At 43.9% G+C, this 19,986-nt stretch overlaps 1 protein-coding gene across 1 annotated transcript in view; it reads left to right on the forward strand.

The window, feature by feature from the left end:
- The first annotated feature begins 3,803 nt into the window (after window positions 1–3,803).
- hs6st1a (heparan sulfate 6-O-sulfotransferase 1a) overlaps window positions 3,804–19,986 on the forward strand; it is a 51,799-nt gene continuing 35,616 nt past the window's right edge. Inside the window, exon 1 of the mRNA XM_076108281.1 lies at window positions 3,804–4,591. Within this exon, the coding sequence (XP_075964396.1) occupies window positions 4,092–4,591 (500 nt within the window). The 5' untranslated portion in view covers window positions 3,804–4,091. The remainder of the gene's footprint in view (window positions 4,592–19,986) is intronic.

Below are 19,986 nucleotides of genomic sequence, written 5' to 3' on the forward strand. Positions count from 1 at the left end.
AGGCAGAGCAGGAGGTTGTTATCCAACAAATGTATTGTATACTTACGTGACATGAATGTAAATTCCGGGTTGGATGAAGTCGATGCACATGTGGAGGCCACAAGGCCGTGGTAAGCTCAGAGGAGATGGAAAGGAAAGGTGAAACAATAAGTCGATTCAATGATTCGTTGATTGAGTAAGCAAAAGGGACCAATGCTTTGGTTTCAACTTTTCAAATGTAATAATTGCTGCTTCTGTCTGTCTCAAATTACGGTTAACAATACATCTTTGGGTTTGAAATTGCTGGTTGAACGAAACTAATAAACTGAATAAGTCATCCTGGACTCTGGAAGATTGTGTGAGTGGCACTAATCACTGTTTCCAGGCATTTTATAGAGCAATTAATCAGTGAATGCTCCCTACGACTGATGATCGGCGTTCACTCTTTTTCGGTAACCAAACCAGATCTTGCCACGATCTCCATCAGCCAATCAAATTGCTGCTGTCAGATTTGAAATCTCTTCTCCTCTCGGTTGGTGTCAGCTGATCATTTTGGGCGAAATCATTGTGCCTCCCTCCACCCTATTCACCTCCAGTCATCATATTTAGTGCTGGTTGAACTCATCGGAAGTCCACGGGGGGGGGGGGCATATTACCAGTACAAACCATTTGACCCACTGTACGCCTGGATCTTATGTGGCCTTGGCTTCAAAAATAAATAAAGGCAAAATTCAAAATTGTTAGTTTAAGCTAGTGAGGAAAGGACATCATCATTATTGAGAAATCATACAAATCCAAATCTGCATCTTAAAATTGTACAATAGCTGGTTTTGTATGACAGTCATTCCAAAACCCACATATATTAAATTTACAATAATATGCAACACAGACAAGCAGTGAATTCTCACATTTTGGAGGCTGGAATAAAGGCAGCACGAGGAGCACACACACATCACATGTAGGTGAAAAGCTTTTGGTAAACACAATTAATGAAAAGTGGATGAATCCGCAAACAATCCACACAAGCTCAGGTTTTCGATCTTCCAGTGAACAAAAAGGGGATCTATGGGATCGAAACATCGGTCTTAAAAAAATGTGCCGTCTAGAGTCTGTGTTGATGTGCTCCTCTTTTTTGAGAAAGCTGGCACCAGCAAAACGTCTGGTTTTGTAGCTCAATGAATGATTAAGACAATTAATCAAAGTTTGGTTCCACTCTCTCATACGTCACCCTATATATAAAGGGTTTGTAAGTTGAAACTATTGACTTTATTTGTGGCTTATCAATCATTCACTAATTATTTATAGATCAGAAACAAGTCATTAATTTGAATAACTTTTGGGTTGCCAGGTTGTGAAAAGTTGTAGCTCTTTAATTCCTTACTAGAAATCTGGAGCAAAATCCATTTATTAACACACTATTAGCATGTATGTAAGTGTGAAACCCACAAGCATTTAATAATGGGTTTATAACTGCATTGTTACAAAATAGAAAGCATAAACAATAATCTTTTATGCATTAGTAAATGTATGACCATTATCAAAGTCATAAATAAAGGGTGCCGACTTATCATTTTACCTTTAAAAGGACAAGAAGGGAAATACTGAAACAGTTATTAAAGTGTGACTGAAGTATCGGTGTATCTGGACATCTGGAACACCTGGTCCTCCTAAAAATGACCTGAGATAAGTTATGACAGGTTTCAGGAAGCGGTTGAAAACAGACCACATCCAACTGGGAAATCATGGAAGTTGAAACTGTGGATAAGCACACGGGCAATTAGAGCCTGACTAAACACACATTACACATCATCAACCCAAACCACTCAAAGTGAAAACATACCCTCATTCCTTACCATCCTCATTTGCCATCAGCCACAACCAACTGCTGCCTTCACACCCCCCGGGCCGCTGATTGGGCTGATCTCACTGATTGAGCTTCATTTAGGAAACATGTGGGAATCAGGCCTGGTAGCTTACTAACATTACGCGCAGCCAGTAATTTCGCTTTGCCCTATTACCACAATAAACATCTGCAATAACAAATGCTGGAGAAATTGCAGCTTAACCACAGGGTGGAGGAAAAAAAAGCACTCTGTCAGCTTTGGTGGAGTCTTATCTGAACAACATCCAGCAGTGGAAGACATGTCTCGCTCTTCCACTAGATGTGATTAGTGAGAATATGTTCGACAGTAATCGCCCCTGGGAATAACATAAATATGCCTGACAAGTTGTTCGGGTGCATTAAGGAAGAAGCGGCAGCAGGTCTCAGTGCTGACCACCAGCGGCAGCAACGCGAGAAGCAGCGTGAGCCCAACAGGCATTGGTTGATCTCATGGTTGTCGGACACTTGAGCTTTCTGGTGAAAGAATCAGTTTGGAGCTTTGCATTACGCAAACTGATTTGTGTTGCCTCCTATTTTGCAATTTTGATTTTCTTGTAATCGGAATAAATAAATTGCATTCAAAGGGAATAATTCACTGATTTCACAATAGCTAAAAAATTCGTTTTTATTAGGCTACTTTCGCTCTTAATTTCTCTATAAATTCAACAAGTTTCACATACTTCAATTAGAAACGGCCACTATTTTGCGTGCTTTTAAATGACTTTTTGAGAGGAGTGTGTTTGCTTTTACTGATAATGTTTGTTCTCCATTTAGTCTCCAGCATTTCAGGCTACTTATGTCCGTGTCTCTGCACAAGGATGTGTTTCTGGGGCTTTACTGGCTAACAAAAACGTTTCTTGAAAAGTTCATAATCTTTTCATCTTTTAAAGTTATTTCTAACTTTGTTTGTTTATTTTCCATGTTTGATTTGTGTGCATATAGAGCAAAAAAGACAATGTAGTCTGCATTAAAACACATATGATGCAAAATAAAATCATTTTTCTTCCAAAAAGTCACTATTTCATAATTTCACAACACTTTTAAAAATACACATCTGAAGAAGATGGTCATTTTCCTACATGGTTGCATGTTTCGGGCAAAACATTAGATGTCTTGAATTGGGAATCCAAGAACTCTAAAAATACAGGCTTTAAATGACAGCACATGCTTTGCCCTAAAATCAAACCAAACTTTCTTAATTGATGGAATTCCTTCCAAAGTTTAAATTGGATAACGAATGGGGTTTGTTATGCAAAAAGAAATGTACAGCCTCAACTAGAACTTAAAATGTATTTTCTAATTGCTTAAGTCTTATTATGATGTAGAGGTTGATATTTGTCATTATAGATGCCAAAATATGTGTTTTATTTAATACGCTTATTTTGTATAGCTTCTAACTTGATCTGCAAAGTAGTAAATAGAGCTAATCTGATGGAGTAAAAATAAAGCAGGAATTGAAATTCTGAAAAACTGAAATGTTTGTTTGTGACTTGTTAAAACGTAATGTTATTATAACATAAGTAGTTAACAACCACATTTTCAGAAAACTGTATGTAGATGTAATGCCAGTTATATAGCAACATATCTATTACAAGTATTCCAAGTACTGGCTGTACAGCAGCAAAACAAGTGTGTTAAATTGTGATTTATTACTTAAGAATTCAACTTTTAGTTTGCGTAAAGAGGAATGTGTTGTAATCTACGTACGGCCACTGGCTATTGGCTACTGGTGGATGACACGGTCGTTACGTTCCAACCAATAAATTAAAGAGCCTCTCCTTTTCACTCGGTTTTCAGAGAGAGAGAGAGAGAGAGTGCGCGAGAGAGAGAGAGAGAGAGAGCGAGCGAGCGAGCGAGAGACCTTGAAAAGGTAGGATTCGCGCTGCATCCTGGGTACATAGCTCCATGGTGATGCAGTGTGCCTGTTTGTGTAGACTGGAAACCCAGAGTAAAGTAAACGGGGGAGGGTCGTCAACGGGGGGGCTTTCAGCGAGTTACAATGCGTCTTTCACGGTGTTGAGCGGTCTCGGTGCACGATGAGCCAACTTCGCCGGTCGTCTCGAAGCGGAATGAGTCAGTCCTGAGCCCCAGAAAACGAGTCCTTCTTTTGGCGGAGGGGGAGACAGAGAGAGAGAGAGAAGCGAGCATGCAGAAGCCGAGCGCCCCGCTCCCTGTGGACGGCTTGACTGGGAAATGGTAGCGTACTGTAGGAGCCGCACTTGGAAGGAACATGGTCGAGAGGAGCAGCAAATTCTTGTTGATCGTCGTCGGATCCGTGTGTTTCATGCTGATCCTCTATCAGTACGTGGCTCCCGGGGTGATCAATTTCGGCTCCCCGCACGGTTATTTCACGGAAGAAGACGAGGGGGACATCTTCCCCACTCCGGACCCCCACTACATTAAGAAATACTACTTCCCCGTCAGGGACCTGGAGAGGACGATCGATTTCCAAATCAAAGGGGAGGACGTGATCGTGTTTCTGCACATCCAGAAGACCGGCGGGACTACCTTCGGGAGGCACCTGGTCCAGAATGTCCGCCTGGAGGTCCCCTGCGACTGCAGACCGGGCCAGAAGAAGTGTACCTGCTACCGGCCGAACCGCAAGGAGACCTGGCTCTTCTCCCGGTTCTCCACCGGCTGGAGCTGCGGCTTGCACGCCGACTGGACCGAGCTCACCAACTGTGTGCCGGGGGTCCTCAACAAGAAGGAGAACAAACAGAAAAATCTAAGGTAAGAAAAGACACTCGGAGGTGGTTTCATTTACTGTCATTGTAGATCATGAAGAATTTTGAGGTTTAGGAAATGTCAGAAATTGGTCTATAGTAACACATAAAAAAAGATTTTACCTCTAAAACTTTTAAACTACATTTCTGTGATTATATGTCGATTAAAACGGTGTCCCAGAAGGGACAATTCACCTGACGGTACAATAAGGTCACTGTAGACTCGCACAGTGTCTCCGTAGGATCAGATAAAGATGATCTAATCAAATTTAACGAAAGGAAATCCATCTTCGTGAGAGGATTAACATTTCGATCTACTCTTAACAGTTCTTTCTGCTTCTTACATCTGTATCTGGTTTAAGAAAACAGCCTTTAATGCAGGTTCATTCCTCTGGAGATACAATAAAAACAGGCCTAATTTAATGCTACATTTTAAAGCATTTCTTCCCACAATATATCAAAAGTTAAGTGCGCAACTATTTTTTGTGGGGTCTAATTCCTGACATGTAAATGTAGTAATGACACCAGAGAAGATAAAGTACAACAGAAGGCAATACACTGGTGTTATTATAACCTCATAACTGAACACTACAAACCCATTAAAGTCCCCACAGGGTCTGAATGGATGCACCTGGTTGTAGTGTTGTCTTTAAATCAAAGGTCTTTCTTCCGCACCGTGTGGGACAATGTTGGTATGGTTTCTAAATTATGAGAAGAATGTCGAGGATCGAGGATGGCGTGCATCTTGCTGAGGTGGTGGGTTGATAGTAGCTGCTGAGAGGCAAACCGTTTATCGACATTTCAACGCTGCGCTGTGACAGATACCACAGGAGCTCAACAGTGCCTCTGTCAATTGTTGATGGGTGCTAATAATATCAGGGTGCCCTGCGTTTCCCACTGAATATCATTCTGAGGTTCTGGCTGAATTTATTTCAGGCACGGGGGAGTGTAATACGTCCAGGCAACATTTCCACAGCAATCATGCCTTGCTTTGAGTGCGAGGTATCCAGACACGCATTATTATTATTATTAAGTTATAGGCTAACCCATTTCTTCTCCTGCGCCTCCCCATTGTTGTTGCCAACACATTGCATCCCTCACTCAGACATATTGACGGCTGTATCAGCTTCCATTTCACTGCACCCTTGTGGTTAAAGGCTTGTTGAATGTGTTGTGTGTCTTTGTATTGCCTGAGCTCGTTATGTGTTTTAATTTGGCTGTGAGTGATCAATAGTACAAAGGAGGGAGGGTGTGGGGGGGGGGGGGGGGGGGGGTTAGAAATATGTGGGAATTTAAAAAAAGAAAGCTGTGTTTTTTCGCCTCTCTGTCTGGCAGCCAGGCGCATTGGGGATGTCAGACCGGCTGCTCTGCTTCCCATAGCCGCTCAAACTGGGGGATCACAACTGCAGGGCTGGGTTGGTAGGAGGGGGGGGGGGGGGGACCCTGCGGGGGTTTGGCTCCGCTCTAATCCGGGTGATTATTACTGCTGGGACACACACACACACACATCAGCGCTGGTATTTGCTGCTGGCGTCTGTCCTGATTCCCGTGGTTTCCCCTGGTCAGAGGTGATAACGCGTCCGGCCATTCAGCGCGGCGAGCCGAGATATCACAGTGGAAGCGGGATAAACGGCCTTTCATCACTTTTGTGAGCACTGTTCCAAAGCCTGAAAATTGTACGAGTGCGTATTTATGTGTGTGCACCCGAAGAGGCCGGGGGAACCGAAAGAGACGGCGGGAAGGCAGAGCAGATGAGAGGTCTAGGTATGCATGCATGGGAGAGGATCCCTTTGCCTCCGGTGTAATCGACTATCCTATCACTCCTGACAGGAGAAACAAGGGACTACACGCTTAATAGCACCCTGAAGAGAAACAACGCTGCTCCATATTACCCACTGCTCCACTTCCACAGGAAAAGAGAAGTGAATCGCTGCAATGAGGAGCTTTGAAGAACAACTAGAATCACACTCTCCGTTTCTCTTCCTGTTGTTCCCTTTTTCTTTCTCATTTCCTGCTTTTTCTCTTTCGGTCCTTGTGTCCCTTATTGGTTTGTCTCTCGTGTGTCACTGTGGTAATGCTTGTTTAAAGGCATTTGTTTTTGAGGGCAGTGTGGTGAAGAGGCCAGAGAAAGGGTGGAAAAAGATCATCTGTGTTTACAGAGCGATGGTGAGGGATTTCTTGGCGCAGTGTCGCATGCATATAAGCTTTGAGATCAGCTGTGCGTATTGTCAGTGTGGTGGAGATAAACAGCCCCAGTCGATGCTTGACACACCTTGTTTCTGCAAAGCTTTGTGGAGGAAGTGGTTTGTAGGTGTGTTGATAACTGAGAAACAGGAAAAGAGGAGACAGCCTCTACCTACAGATCCTCGCCTGTGCAGCAGCAGGAACCGTTCCAGTGTTGAGATCCAGCATCTCTCCGTAAGCGCTGTTGTCATCCAGCTGTCAAGTGAATTTTGCACAAACGTTTTAAATGCTGCAAAAATAAAAATGTGCATTAGGACCGTTTCCATCAGCTGGATTCAAAGCTCATAAATACGAGCGTTCTCAGTCGAGTTGTGACAGACAGTTACTGTCATATTTATGCTTTCATTTGGTTATGGAAACAAATGTACGAGCCAATATTTTTTTGGCCTGCAACAAACAAAAGGAATGACAGAAAATAGTAAAATGTGCAGAGCAGGCGTTGACATATTTAAACAGCTCGTTTCATTCGACTAACACTGCAAAGGCCATTCATATGTTCCAATATGTTCAGTGTGTGATCACAGAACACCAAGGAATAATACTCACATTTGAGAACCTGGAAGCAAAGAATGACAAATAACTTTAACCGATTACCAAGATTCAGCAATTTAACATTTAAACAATAAAAATCGTATTATTGTCTTTAGCGCTACTGTTGTTTATATGTTTTAGTGTAATGGCTTTGTGAGCTCACACGTTGCCATTTCAATGACGGGGACAGCCAGTCTGACATTTATGTGATTTGCTGTAAAGAACATCTCTGGATGTCCAAAGCCACTTTTGTGTTGTGTAACTGTTTTGTATTGTTAGTGTAACATTTTCCAGGCCCTGTTGTTGTCATGGCTGTGTTATTTATTGATTCTACAGATGGGTCTGTATCACTGTGCACAGTTTCTTCAAAATGCTTCTTCTTAAAGAGAGCATAAAGCCATTTTCGAGACATTGAGGAAATTGGATAGAATATGTTTTTTTTTTTTTTTTAAATTCAGTATAAAAAAATGCTACGATGGAGTACGCTTAGTTTGGTCTGGTGACAAATGTGTCGGCTTTAGAGGGAGGCGCATGAAGCGGCAGTGAGATGAATGGTGGGTAATAGGAGAGACAAGTCTGTCTTTGATCGGTGATGAGATGGAGATGGAGATGAACAGCGGCATTGTGGGAGAAAAGAAGTCACATACTCGGCGGCGCGCCACTCGGAGTGGATTTGTCATTTCCCACCTCTTTTATCAGTTTTAATGTTCTTCAGCGATCCCACGGGACACACTAACACACACTCACACACTAATGAGTGTGTGAGACAAACAGTCACAGCCCCTAATGCAAGGCCTTAGATATGGGGCTTCTAATTGGTTAAGGAGGTATCTACCACTTTACTCAAATTAGAGCCACATTTTCAGATGGGGGGGGGCACCATCTGTCCTGTGTATGTGTGTCTGTGCACACAGCTCATGACTGTGTGCATGTTTTTAATCCTAGCGTGTCATAGAGCGTCTTAGTAAGTGAAGTGATGATGGGGGCTAATTTTACTGCCTCTATCTCGGCCCTCTCAAATCACTCCCTGATTTTTTTTCTCTCTCTATCTCTTCCACCCCCCCCCCCCCCCCCCCCCCCCCCCCCCCCGCCTCCTCTTCATCCCTTCTGCTTGCCTCTAAAACTCTTTCCCTCCTCTCTCCTTCCATCCATCCCTCCCCTCCCTCCTTCTCTCCATGATGGTGTCACTCTATAATCAAACAGCAGGCTTGCTTTCCGCTTGGTGGCTTTATGGCCGGGGGGCTCACTCTCTATCTTTCTCCTTCACTTTCCTCCCTCTCCTCTTTTTCTCCTCTCTCCATCTCTGCCCACTCGTCTTTCTTTCGCTCCTTTGCCATCTTCCTTTCCCTCTCTCCCTCCGAGCGTGACTACCGCATTAGAGGAAATGTCTTTTCATGGAAGATTTGCTGCAATTTCCAAAATGGCTGCTTTGCCTAATGGACAACTGCCTTGGTTCTAATGAATGATTACATGTATGAGTATGGGGGAGAGGCGGGGGGGGGGGGGGGAGCAGGGGCAAGGAGAGAGGGAGATGGAGGTGATGAAGAAGATGGGATGAGTGTGGGACAAGAGGAGAGCTGTCAGGGAATGATTGAAAAGATAAAAGATGGAGGGGTGAAAACGTTTACTTTCATTACTGGGGAGGGGGCTAGTCAATTAGCACGGTTGTCAAGCGCCGGGCATTACTCGTCTTTGAATAGGTCTGCTTCAGATTCACAGCACAAATCACTGCACTCTCTAAAATGGCTCTCTGTGTGTGTGTGTGTGTGTGTGTGTGTGTGTGTGTGTGTGTGTGTGTGTGTGTGTGTAGCGCGAGAGCGGATGCGCGTGCATGTGTTAGCTCAGCATGGTGCCATCAGCCAGCCAGCACAACCCCCAGAATCCAGATGAACTCCAGGAAGCTGCAGAGGCAGCCCTGGCTGATTGGCATATAGTGTGTGTTGGTGTGTTGGTGTCCATGTCTGTATGAATGTGTGCGCACGTCCATGTGGAGCCAGGCAGGTTGGTGTTAATCCAATCAGATAAGCCGGGTTTAAGTGCTGGCGGCCAGGCGCTCCAAAGCGGGTTACGTCCGCTCATCCCGCGACTGCAATGCACCGCGTTTCTGCTTTCCCACAATCCGGGCAAACATTCCACCATCCCTCCGGCCGGTTTACTCGGCTCATCACCGTCACTTACGGGACAAGCCTCCTCGTCTTAGTGGAAACCAGGCTCTAATTGGGTTTACCACTGGTGATCTGACACCTGACTATACCTGACGGCTGTTAAGTTAGTGTGTGAGGAATTGGCGTGCAGACAGGGGCATTAAAGAACATTTTGTATCGATACACTCGCAAACATGGTGCTCTTCTGAATGATTAAGTGACAACAGTAAGTGCTAGAACCATTAGTAGATTAATGGACTTTTCAGTAGACAATTCATTTTTGTCTTTCTAGTGTAAAAGCACCAAACATATGCTGGCTCCAGACTCGTTACTATCATTATAACGTAAATAGTTTTTTGACTGGTGAATCTGATGGTCAGTCAAAAACCCAATTTGTAGATGTTATTTGGGTTCTGGTAATTGGCGAAAAGCCTTTATATTTGATATTTTAATCATCAAAGCAACAGTTCACAACCTTTTTTTTTGTCTTGTGACCCCAAAAGCAAAGCATCGTCTACTTTCAACCCCTTGTTTCAGGTCATATGTGCGTTCAAGCTTTCACCAGTTCAACTAATATATCATTTTATGTCATACTGTTTTATTTTAAGTACTTTTCTTAAGGTCAGAAGTGCTGAATGTTATCCAAGAATTCACAAGAAGCAAATACTTAAAGTCTGAAATGAATCATCCTGCAGCCCTTTAGATTTTATCCATTTTCTTCTAGATATTTGTGTTTTGTTTTCTACATTCTGAGAAAAGCTATTAAAAAAAAAAAGGCAGTTTTTAGCTAATGCAGATAAGCAGCTGGCCCGTTAAGGTTTGTGCTCTGCTCTTCACAATATAGTGAAAAGATGGCCGACTCACACGCAGTCTCACACATAAAGGAAGTGAGATATGGCCCCCATGTGCTCTTCAGTAGCTTCGAGGTGAGTGTTGACAGCACTCTCTCGGCTACAACGCTGCTTCACCTCCAATACAAGAGTTCAGCTCGGGTTCAGCCCCGGGTCACCGTAACGTATAACCCAGCATCACCATTCAGAGTCGAGAGACTTTTGCTCAACAGGATACGAGGACCTCTTCTGGGCCCCTGGCCACACACACACAAACACACACACACAGAGCTTTTAGTTTGACTCTGTGCCAGACCGACAGCCAGTTTACAGCAGACAACTGATGCCGTAGTGTTGATCAGGGATGCAAAATGGCTCGATTGAGGCATAGCTGTGATTTTATGGTGATGTATGGGATGGATTCTGGTGTTTAGGACGATCCTAGAATCAACATTAAACTGACAAGAATGCAAACCCCTCCGGTGAAGTCGAGTTGAGGCGGTTGCCACCATTGATTTGCCCCAGCTGTTCCACCTCAGTGCACAATAAAGACAGGAAGGGGAGATGGATCTGCTCGATCGCTGACGACTGTGTCTATTGGTAGTCTGTGTAGGGTTATCTTTGCTCTGCCCTGCGCGCCTTCATTTTTAATTAGCCATTATGGATCCAGAGGTTTTGTTTTTTTTCTTCATTGATTGATAAAACTTGAATGACGCTGACATTGAGCAGAGCCTTTCCAGATCCGATCCGGCTGTATCCTCAACACGGAAGAAAAGAAGAGCAAGAGTGATGTGTTTCTTAATCATTACACAGCCTTTGTGACTCTGTGCGTCACTCTTGTCTCTTCCATCCCCCCCCCCCCCCTTCAGCCGCCACCATCACCACAAGTGATTCTGCCGCCCTGTGGACAAATAGCCCGTGCGGCGAATGATTAGCGCCACATTTCTATGGCTGTGTAATGAGGGGCGCTACGCTACAGCGGCTCCGCCAACAGGATTACTCTCTATTGATTAGCCTAGCCTAGCGTTAGCCTTGCTAGCTAAAAAAAGCGAGTGAGTGATTAGTGGGCATTTCTATAGTGGTTCACGAGTGGTGCAGAGGAATACTATGGTATGTTATCCATGAGAATGGGATTACAGGCTCCTAATGAGACAAGAGGCTAGCTGAAGTCATTAGCCGACCGCACGGCGAAGTCTGTGGCTGATCCTAGTTCCTGGTTTCTAATCCGGTTTGGCCTCTTGCTACATGCCGACCCTGAGTGTCCGTCTTTCCTTGAACACCCCCCCCCCACCCCACCCCACCCCACCCCACGGTGCCCTATTCTTTGACGGCACTCCCTGTCTCTTCCCTGCTTCGAAGACGGAGAAGGACAGAGACAAAAAGAGAGGGAGACATCCCCAAGGACTGCTCTCTGCATCCATTAGCAGCGCTGTCTTTTCACGTCCCTGAATGTGACAAGTCCAGACAGGATGCGACCCGGGAAGCTTCTCCTCGTCTCTCGGTCTGAGCGCCTCCCATTTCTGTGTAAACAAACAAACAAATAAATGCATATATTTTCTGCATGCGCGAGGTTTATGAATAAATGCATCTATTTATGAAGCTGATGTGTGTCCGTGGGAGCGTGTTTGTGTTTGTGTGAGCGAGAGATGGCCAACAGAGGCATGTGAACGCAGAGGAGACGCTGACAGGCGTGTTAATTGAATTGTGGGAAAAATGCAAATCCCGTACTGCCTCTTTGAATTAGGGGGAGGAGCTTTAACTGATTGGGACTGTCACGTCTTTGGGGACACGCAAACACACACACACACACACACAGTAGGCTAACTTTTACAAAATCCCCAAAAGAGAATGAATGATAGCGTTGTGTTTGCATCCTTCCACGCCTCACCCTTTCCTTTTTCCCATCACTCCTCTCAACTTTTCTGCCCGTCATGCCATCCCAGCACTCCGGTGTCTTTTGTCTGTGTGCATGTGTGTGTGTGTGTGTGTGTGTGTGTGCGTCTGTGCATGTGAGCGCCCCCACCAGAAGTGCTGAAGTGCTGATGCCATTCATGGAAAGACAGAGCCAAGGAAAGAACCAGATTCTTCGTTCTGCTACACTTGGTTTGTCTGCTTTGCTCCAGGGCAGAGCTGTAGATCACCAGAGTTTACTGTGTGTGTGAGTGTCTCTTGGCCTTCATTTGTGCATTCAAGCAGGGGTTGCATGTGTCCGGGTGTTTGCTGTGTGAATGTGTGATCTGTGTTCACAAGTTTGTTTGTGTGTGTGCAGAGGAAATGTGTCACTTTTGCGTACCTTGCTGTTCTGATTAGTCTCTTTTCACACCCGGGGCTCAATTATAGGAGGAAAAATGGTTTTCCTCACCAAAATTGGTATTGTGATTTAAATTGTCATTATCCAATTCAAGGCCTTATTTATGAACCACATGGTATTAAACAAGATGAGCTTGTACCAAGCACAATCAAATCTATTGTGACACAAAAAGCATTAGGTAAAATAGAGGCAGGACAGAAAGACACTGACTCTACTCTCTTCTCAGACATGAATATAAAGCCAGAAGTCATGACGATTACCACGCAAACCTCTGTTCTACTAACTTCTGCAACTCGATGCAATTGCCTCACTAAGCGTTTCCTTCCTTATCTGAACATACAGAGTGAACGACTCAACATACTGTTGAGAAAACGGCTCCGTTCCAGGGCTAGGTGTTTGGTTTTATTAAGCGTGGTTATGAAATGTGTGTTTTGAATGAGGTTTTCCTTTTCTTCTGGAACACAACCTTGAAGTGATACAGATCGGTGTTTTCCAGGGGGAAGCCATCTTTAGCTGAGCATAAACAGTGCCGACATGAGCGTGCAGAGAACATATTAACCAGACAGCTGCCGTGCATTTTGAATTTGTACTTTGGCCGATTCAAGGAATTAATGATAATTAGCTTCAGCTGGCCAAACTTGCCGCAGACAGTTGTCTTTATAGCTGGCGGAATGGTTGCCAACTGTACTTTCACTCAACATTTTTTTTAATGTATTATAAAAGTCTGTTTTGGTACGAAAACAATTGTGTTGCACACGTCACCTCTCCACATGCACACACACACATACACAACCTCTTGTGTAAGCAGCTGATCTGGTGAAATAAGAGTTTAATGAATGTCACCTCATCTGGAAATGTCGACACAGTCCACCTTTGAGTCAAACTTAAGAGTTGAAAAAGTAGGCGACAACAGAAAGCAATTGAGGGAGCGAGAAAGTGCCACGCCGCTGAATACAGATCGGCGTCGAAGCAAATCCAGTTATACTATTCTTAGTGTCTCTTCATCTCTTTGTCTCTCATTGCTCTACCTCCTTCACCCCACACAGCACTGTGGATCTGGGCCATGATTATGTCGTTTTTTTTTTTTTTTTCCACCTCTGCTTTACCCTTCTCTCACCCGGCTTCTACCTTTTTTAGCTCTGTCAAAAAAAAGTTCCAGTTCTTCATCCTCCCTGCCACCACCCTGTCGCATTAGGTTCCCAGCGCGTGTCAGCTTCCTCCAGAGAGAGGAAGTGATGCGTCAGGAAGTGCTTTTATCTGCCAGTGATCTGATCTGATGTGAGATTGAGATAAACACAGGATGAGTGTAGTGTTCCCTTTCTCACCCCCAGAGAACTGTACGATGGAGGTGCCCTCGTTTCGTTTTTTTTTTGTGCCTGTGACTGCTTTTCTTTCCTCGTGCACACAGATAGAAAAATCGGGTGGTCTTGGGGTGATTGCCAAATTTAAACAGGGAATACTAGAGCGTCTGCTTTGAAACCAGAAAAGTCTAGGAAGTAGTCTTGTAGCAGAGAAATCACCGGATTGATCCGTCGCAGTATGTAATATGTCTGCAGACAGTTTTGTGTTGTCTGTCAAATTATCTTTGAGGAAGAAAATGTTGTTTTTTTACACCTCCATCTGCTCCCATTTTTTTATACTTTATGTTACACTGTCAAAGACATGCAGATACATCTATTAGATCACTTCCAGGAGTGCCTACGCATGCAAAGTACACCGTCAGAAGGCTTGTACATGAAAATGACAAAAAGTACATCAATATTTCAGACTGCGCCTTTGGGTTGTCCTAACAAGCATCTAGATTGGCTCTTTAGAGTTAAATAAGAAGGGGAAACCCGATCCCACTGAGGCTAGACCACTTCCAGGAGTCAGTGTAGCGTCTTACATTTTAAAAGCCTCTGTGTGTTTATAGTATACACACATGGAAAAGCAAGGCTAATACACATTCATCACTTTTATGTAGTGTGCTGCTTTATGTAATGTATTTGCTATGCTCATTTTTTTTTTGTCTACCTGCAGGGACAACAGATGCAAATACCAGCTCACTCTGGTGCAATTACTTTTAATTGTGCTCTTTCCCTGCAAAAAAAGAAACTCAATAAAATAAATCAACCACTCACAGATGTCAAAACCAAGCCAGATATTTTCTTGAATATAAAAAAAAACTACCATCTACTGCGTGGAAAGGTACATTTACTACTTCGTCGTACACCGGCAGTGTAGTGAAGAAAGTATTGCAATGGGAGAAAGTAGACGGACAGTCTGAGTATGAAAACTTTGTGCTCTGCGTTTAAAAGCCGGCCATTAGCTTCAGACTCGTGAGAGGCGAGAGAGAGGCTGGCTCTTTGAAAGTCTCTGTCTGAGCCGGGGGTTAGACTGAATCAGCCCTGCGTTGGTGGGTGGGTGTTGTTTCGTCATGAAATAGAGTAATAGATCCATGGGGTTGAAGGCTTATCTCAGGCCAATGTGATACTCACGGCAGGAATCGTTTTTTCTTTGGTTGTAACGATTGCGAGGTCGACAGTAGAAATATGGCGTAACAAAATTAATTTGACCAAGATTGTGTACCCTTGCATGTGTTTGCTTAGCTGCCACAGCGGCTTAGCAAATTACATCGTGGTCCAGCAAAAGTTAAGCCTCGTTCAACTCGCTGGACGACCCCGAGCTACACTCGGCCTGTGATGTCTTTTCACTTGTGATTTAAAGGCAGAACGCTTCCAAAATACACACCCCCCCCCCAAAGCGCCCAAATGCTGAAAATGTGTCTTTGGTGGATAAATCAAGAAGCGTCAGCTGGCACACCGGCGATTAAACATTTGAATCATTTAGTCTTTGGGTTGTGCTTGTGTCTCCCTTTCTTATTACTGGACAAACTAAAACAATGACTGTCAAGCAGCCCTCTGTGTATATATATAGCTGCCTGTCACACTGCTGCCATTTAAATGTCATAGGCTGGTATCATTCCCAGCTCCAAAGTTTCCTACAAATGTTACCTCACCACCAAGGAGCCTTTCAAGCACCGAGCAGCTCTCGGAGGCGAACGTGTCGCTGTGAAGCAAGGTGTGCCGAGCAGAGGTCGCGTTAGACTTTCTTGCTGTCCGTCATTTTGACGGTCGTAAAAATTCTGTCATAATCTTTTATTTCCCCTCATTTTAATAATCTCTTTCAATGATAATAAGACATATTTAACAACATTTAGATTATGTTTAAGGACATGGAAAAGGTGAAAATGGCCACTGACTGCACTGTCAGTGAAAATATTTTCCCTGGGATTTCTTTTTGAATGAACTTTATTAACCAGGGAAGTGAGTTAAAAACAAATCCTCGTGTACGCTGATATCCTATCGCATTGTTTCGATTTAGATGATAAAAAAAATACCCGGGCCATAAGATTAAAAGGCTAATCATCTGCAGATGGCAACAGAAAAACCAAAACAATGACTGCGATGTGGCACCGTTGGAGTAATGTTTCCAGTATCCCATCAGCAGTCTGTTGGTTTACGTGTGTCCATAGCAATAAAGCAGGAGAGAGTGGAAGCATGTGAGGCAGATAAAAGCACGGAGACCTCCGGGCTGCCCCTGTAGTCCGGCATGCTCTGTTCCAGAGACATGTCACTCTGTCATGACATGCGTGATGCGCTGGCCGTTTGCATGTCGAGCACCACAATGCAAATGCTCAGAGGCACTCGTGCAAAAATGCAGACCACGCTCTCTCTCTCACACTCTCTTTCTGCCACACACATTCGGCCTCCATCCCTCACTGACTTTATGGATGTTCACTGGTCGACGTTTTCCCCTTGTTGCCCCGTGTTTTTTTTTTTTTTGTTTTTTTTCTTTCTTTCCTCCCTTCCTTCCTTACTCCCTTCTCCCCCTTCTCTGCCGTCTTTTGTCCGGCATCTCTTCACGCTTGACCAGCCTTGCTGTGACTCTTGACTTCAAAGAGCTACTTCATTCATCAGTCACTCATCAGAGAGAGAGAGAGAGAGAGAGAGAGCGAGAGCGCCATTCAGTGCTGCGCTAAAAGAGAAGGAGGGGACGAGGAGTGAGTGTATAAAAAAGAAGAGGGTGAACGAGTGTATGAAAAGAGGGCGCGAGAGAGAAAGAGGATCCGCTCTTGACCGCGGGGAACCTCGGGAGTCACAAAAGCGAAAAGGGGGACACACTCCCACACGGCTACACACCCATACAGAGTCACTCTCAACACTTACACACACTTTTTGTTTTGTGTTGTTTTTGTCTCGTTGGGTGTGTGCATACATGATCTTTCGTCTTTCTATATCCTCTCTCCTTCATTCTTTTCACTTGAGCTGGCAGTACAAAGGGGTGTCGAGGCCTGTTCCTTCCCGTAATCCCTCACCGCGCGTGTGTGCGTGTGTGTGTGTGTGTGTGTGTGTGTGTGTGTGTGTGTGTGTGTGTGTGTGTGTGTGTGTGTGTGTGTGTGTGTGTGTGTGTGTTTTCAAATCTTTTCTACGCGGCGGCCACTCTCCAGTTCTTCTAAATCTCGCCCTCTGTGTTTTCATCGCCTTCGTGCTCACTGACATTCTCCCTCTATATTTTGAGGTGGCTGGCGAGCTAGTTTTCAGGTCAGTGGGAATTGCTATTGCTTCCCCTCTCAGCTGGAGTCTGGCTCACACTCAACTGCACACAAACACACAGATATGCACACGTTTTTCTTTTTTTTTTTTTTTTTTTTTTGTTCATCGCTCTCTATTTTGTGTGAGTGCTTTGTACAGACATGTGGTCTTGTACACGCGAGTGTCTGACTTGTAAAGATGCATTGCTTCTAGGTGTGCCAGGTTGCTTTTCATCCGTCTTTTGACTCTTCATTATTCCGTCGTTTATTTGTTTTTCTCCCTCGAGTAATAAGTCATGACTGAAAGTCTGTCACGCTCTGCGCGGCGCTCGCCTCAGTCTGTTTTTTTTTTTTTGTGGCTGTGTTCACTTTGTCTGTGAAGGAGAGGAGATTTCTGTAATGACTCACCTTGTGTGTGTGTGTGTGTGTGGGCGAGTATGTATGTAAATGTAACCCGGGTTAGCTTCTCCTGCTCAACAAGCAGTTTGTGTTCTTTATTATGTAAGATCACTTATCGTGTCATATGCGTGGTTATACCAGAAAAGCTCCGTTTTTAAGATCACTCCGGTTCCTCGGTAGTTAATCACATGGCACTTTTGAAAATTTGCCAGTGCACACCAACGACCACCGAAAGCTGTGAGAGAGCAGGTGTGGAGACAAGTCACAGGTCTTAATACAGAGGTGTGGAATAGTTAATGAAACACCTAGTCATTTTTCTATTCATTTTCCGATTACCAGAATGAGAAAGTGTGTGTATGTCTTGTCTATACGTGTAGCTGCACATACATACATGTGAATAAATACGTTTTGTAAGTATTCGTCGGTATAAATCAGTGTGAATTACACCCTCGATCCAATGTGGTGAGTCAGTCGGGTTCTTGTAAGCCTGCGAGCTGAGCACCGGGCCTGCCACGACATGCCTCAGCGACACACACACACACACACACACACACACACACACACACACACACACACACACACACATAGACAAACAGTCACATTAACTGCAGGAGAAAATTGGAGATGGAGGTAGAAAGACAGAAAAAAGAGCTTAATAAAAGCGCCATGGAGGGGGAAATTGGAACGGAGGGATAATTGTGTTTTGAGTAGGCAAACGGAAAGAAAGACTGGGGAGAAATGTGAGATGGAGTGAACAGTCGGAGGTAAAGAGAGTCAAAAGAAAGCAGAGATGTAGTAAAAAAAACGGTGGAAAACAAGAGGGCAAGAAGGTGAGGGAAAGTATCTCTTCATCTCCCCCTCCTCCCCCAATGGAATGTTAATCAGCGTAAAGAGGTCAGCCCCTTAGGCGTTTCAGAGAGGGTGAGAGAGAGAGTGTGTGTGTGTGTGTGTGTGTGTGTGGGTGAAAAGGTCAGACGCGGTGTTCTGGCCTTTTGGAGCCTTGTCTGAAGTGCTTCAAGTGAACAACTGCACGCAGGGGTCCATTACAATGCCCTTTACAACTTTCTTCACAACACAGTCCCGGCCGTAAACAGCTCTTTGATTCATCACGTTTGACGGCATTATCATTATAGGGAAACACTGCGTGAAGGGTTTAATTCCAAGACATCAAATATCCAGTTTTGGAGATAAAATGATCTATTGGATACTAATAAGATACCTTCTTTTGTTTACAGGTTGTCTTCCCTTTTTTTGTCACATTGTGTCAGTATTTAGTGAGAGCAGCTGTCAGCTTTTTAAAAAGCACGGATTCTGGATTTTAAATCCAAACGTTCAACAGTTGTGCTCGTCTTCTCTTCCCTCACACATTTGAGGGAGTTCATGTTGCCAGTGGCTTAACTTTGGATCACAAAGCAGTCAAACGATCTAAATGTGTCACGCATGGCGACAATTTAAAAATGTATTGTACATTTCATATTTTTATTGAAGAGCTCTGCGAGGTTATTTCAGGCGATTGACAGCCAGAGGGTGAAAGAAAAGGTTTGAGCACTATTGACAAAAACATCACAGATTTTATTTTTTTGTCTTTTGAGTCGTGCACATTGGCGGGAGTTGCATCACGTTTTGACGTTTTTTTTTTTTTTCACATTGAAATCAAAATTTCACTGCTTGAAAATAGTACACAGTCTCCAGACCGCGATGTTTTAATGAACTGAAGGATCTTCTAGCATGTGTCTTTGTTTATTGGCCAGATGATTCCTCACAGCTCCAAATGAAGTTGTGTAGGAAGCTGTCTGAAACGGTTTTTGCTTTCAATAAAAGATTTTTTTTTTTTTTTTTTTATTCCAGCCTCAGGTGATTTGGAAATTGCAGCAGTCAGTATTGAATTGGATTTTCTCTGTATGATTCATCGTGCAGTCCCAATACAGAGGCAGGGTTTAGACTTGAAGGTTGCCGTTCTAAGAAACGATCAGATAAACACCAGTCAAAGTTATGTAAGGTTGTCTGTCCAGTTTAGCGTTAAACATAGTGGTGAGATGGTGAAAAACGACTCAAAAAAATGGTATAGAAATGAATTATGAAAGCTGTTATAATCAATATCTTTCTTCTGTATGTGCTGCACTTCAGGGCTGCAACAATGAATCGATTTAAATTGAATCAAAGCAATTCTAGGAATAGCTGGCAATGAACTTGGTGTTATGTACAACACGCACTGAGACAACTTCTTCATTTACCCAATTAATGATCAATTATTCAACAGATTAATCAATTATCAAAATAGATGCAGCCCTGCTGCGGTTCCCTTCAGCTCTATCTAGACTTGTAGCAGCTTATTAGCTCATTGTTATGGTTTCCTTACATGCAAATGTA

The sequence above is a fragment of the Anarhichas minor genome, unplaced genomic scaffold (assembly GCF_050575085.1).
Source record: "Anarhichas minor isolate MPS153535 unplaced genomic scaffold, ASM5057508v1 ptg000040l, whole genome shotgun sequence".
Classification (NCBI taxonomy): Eukaryota; Metazoa; Chordata; class Actinopteri; order Perciformes; family Anarhichadidae; genus Anarhichas; species Anarhichas minor.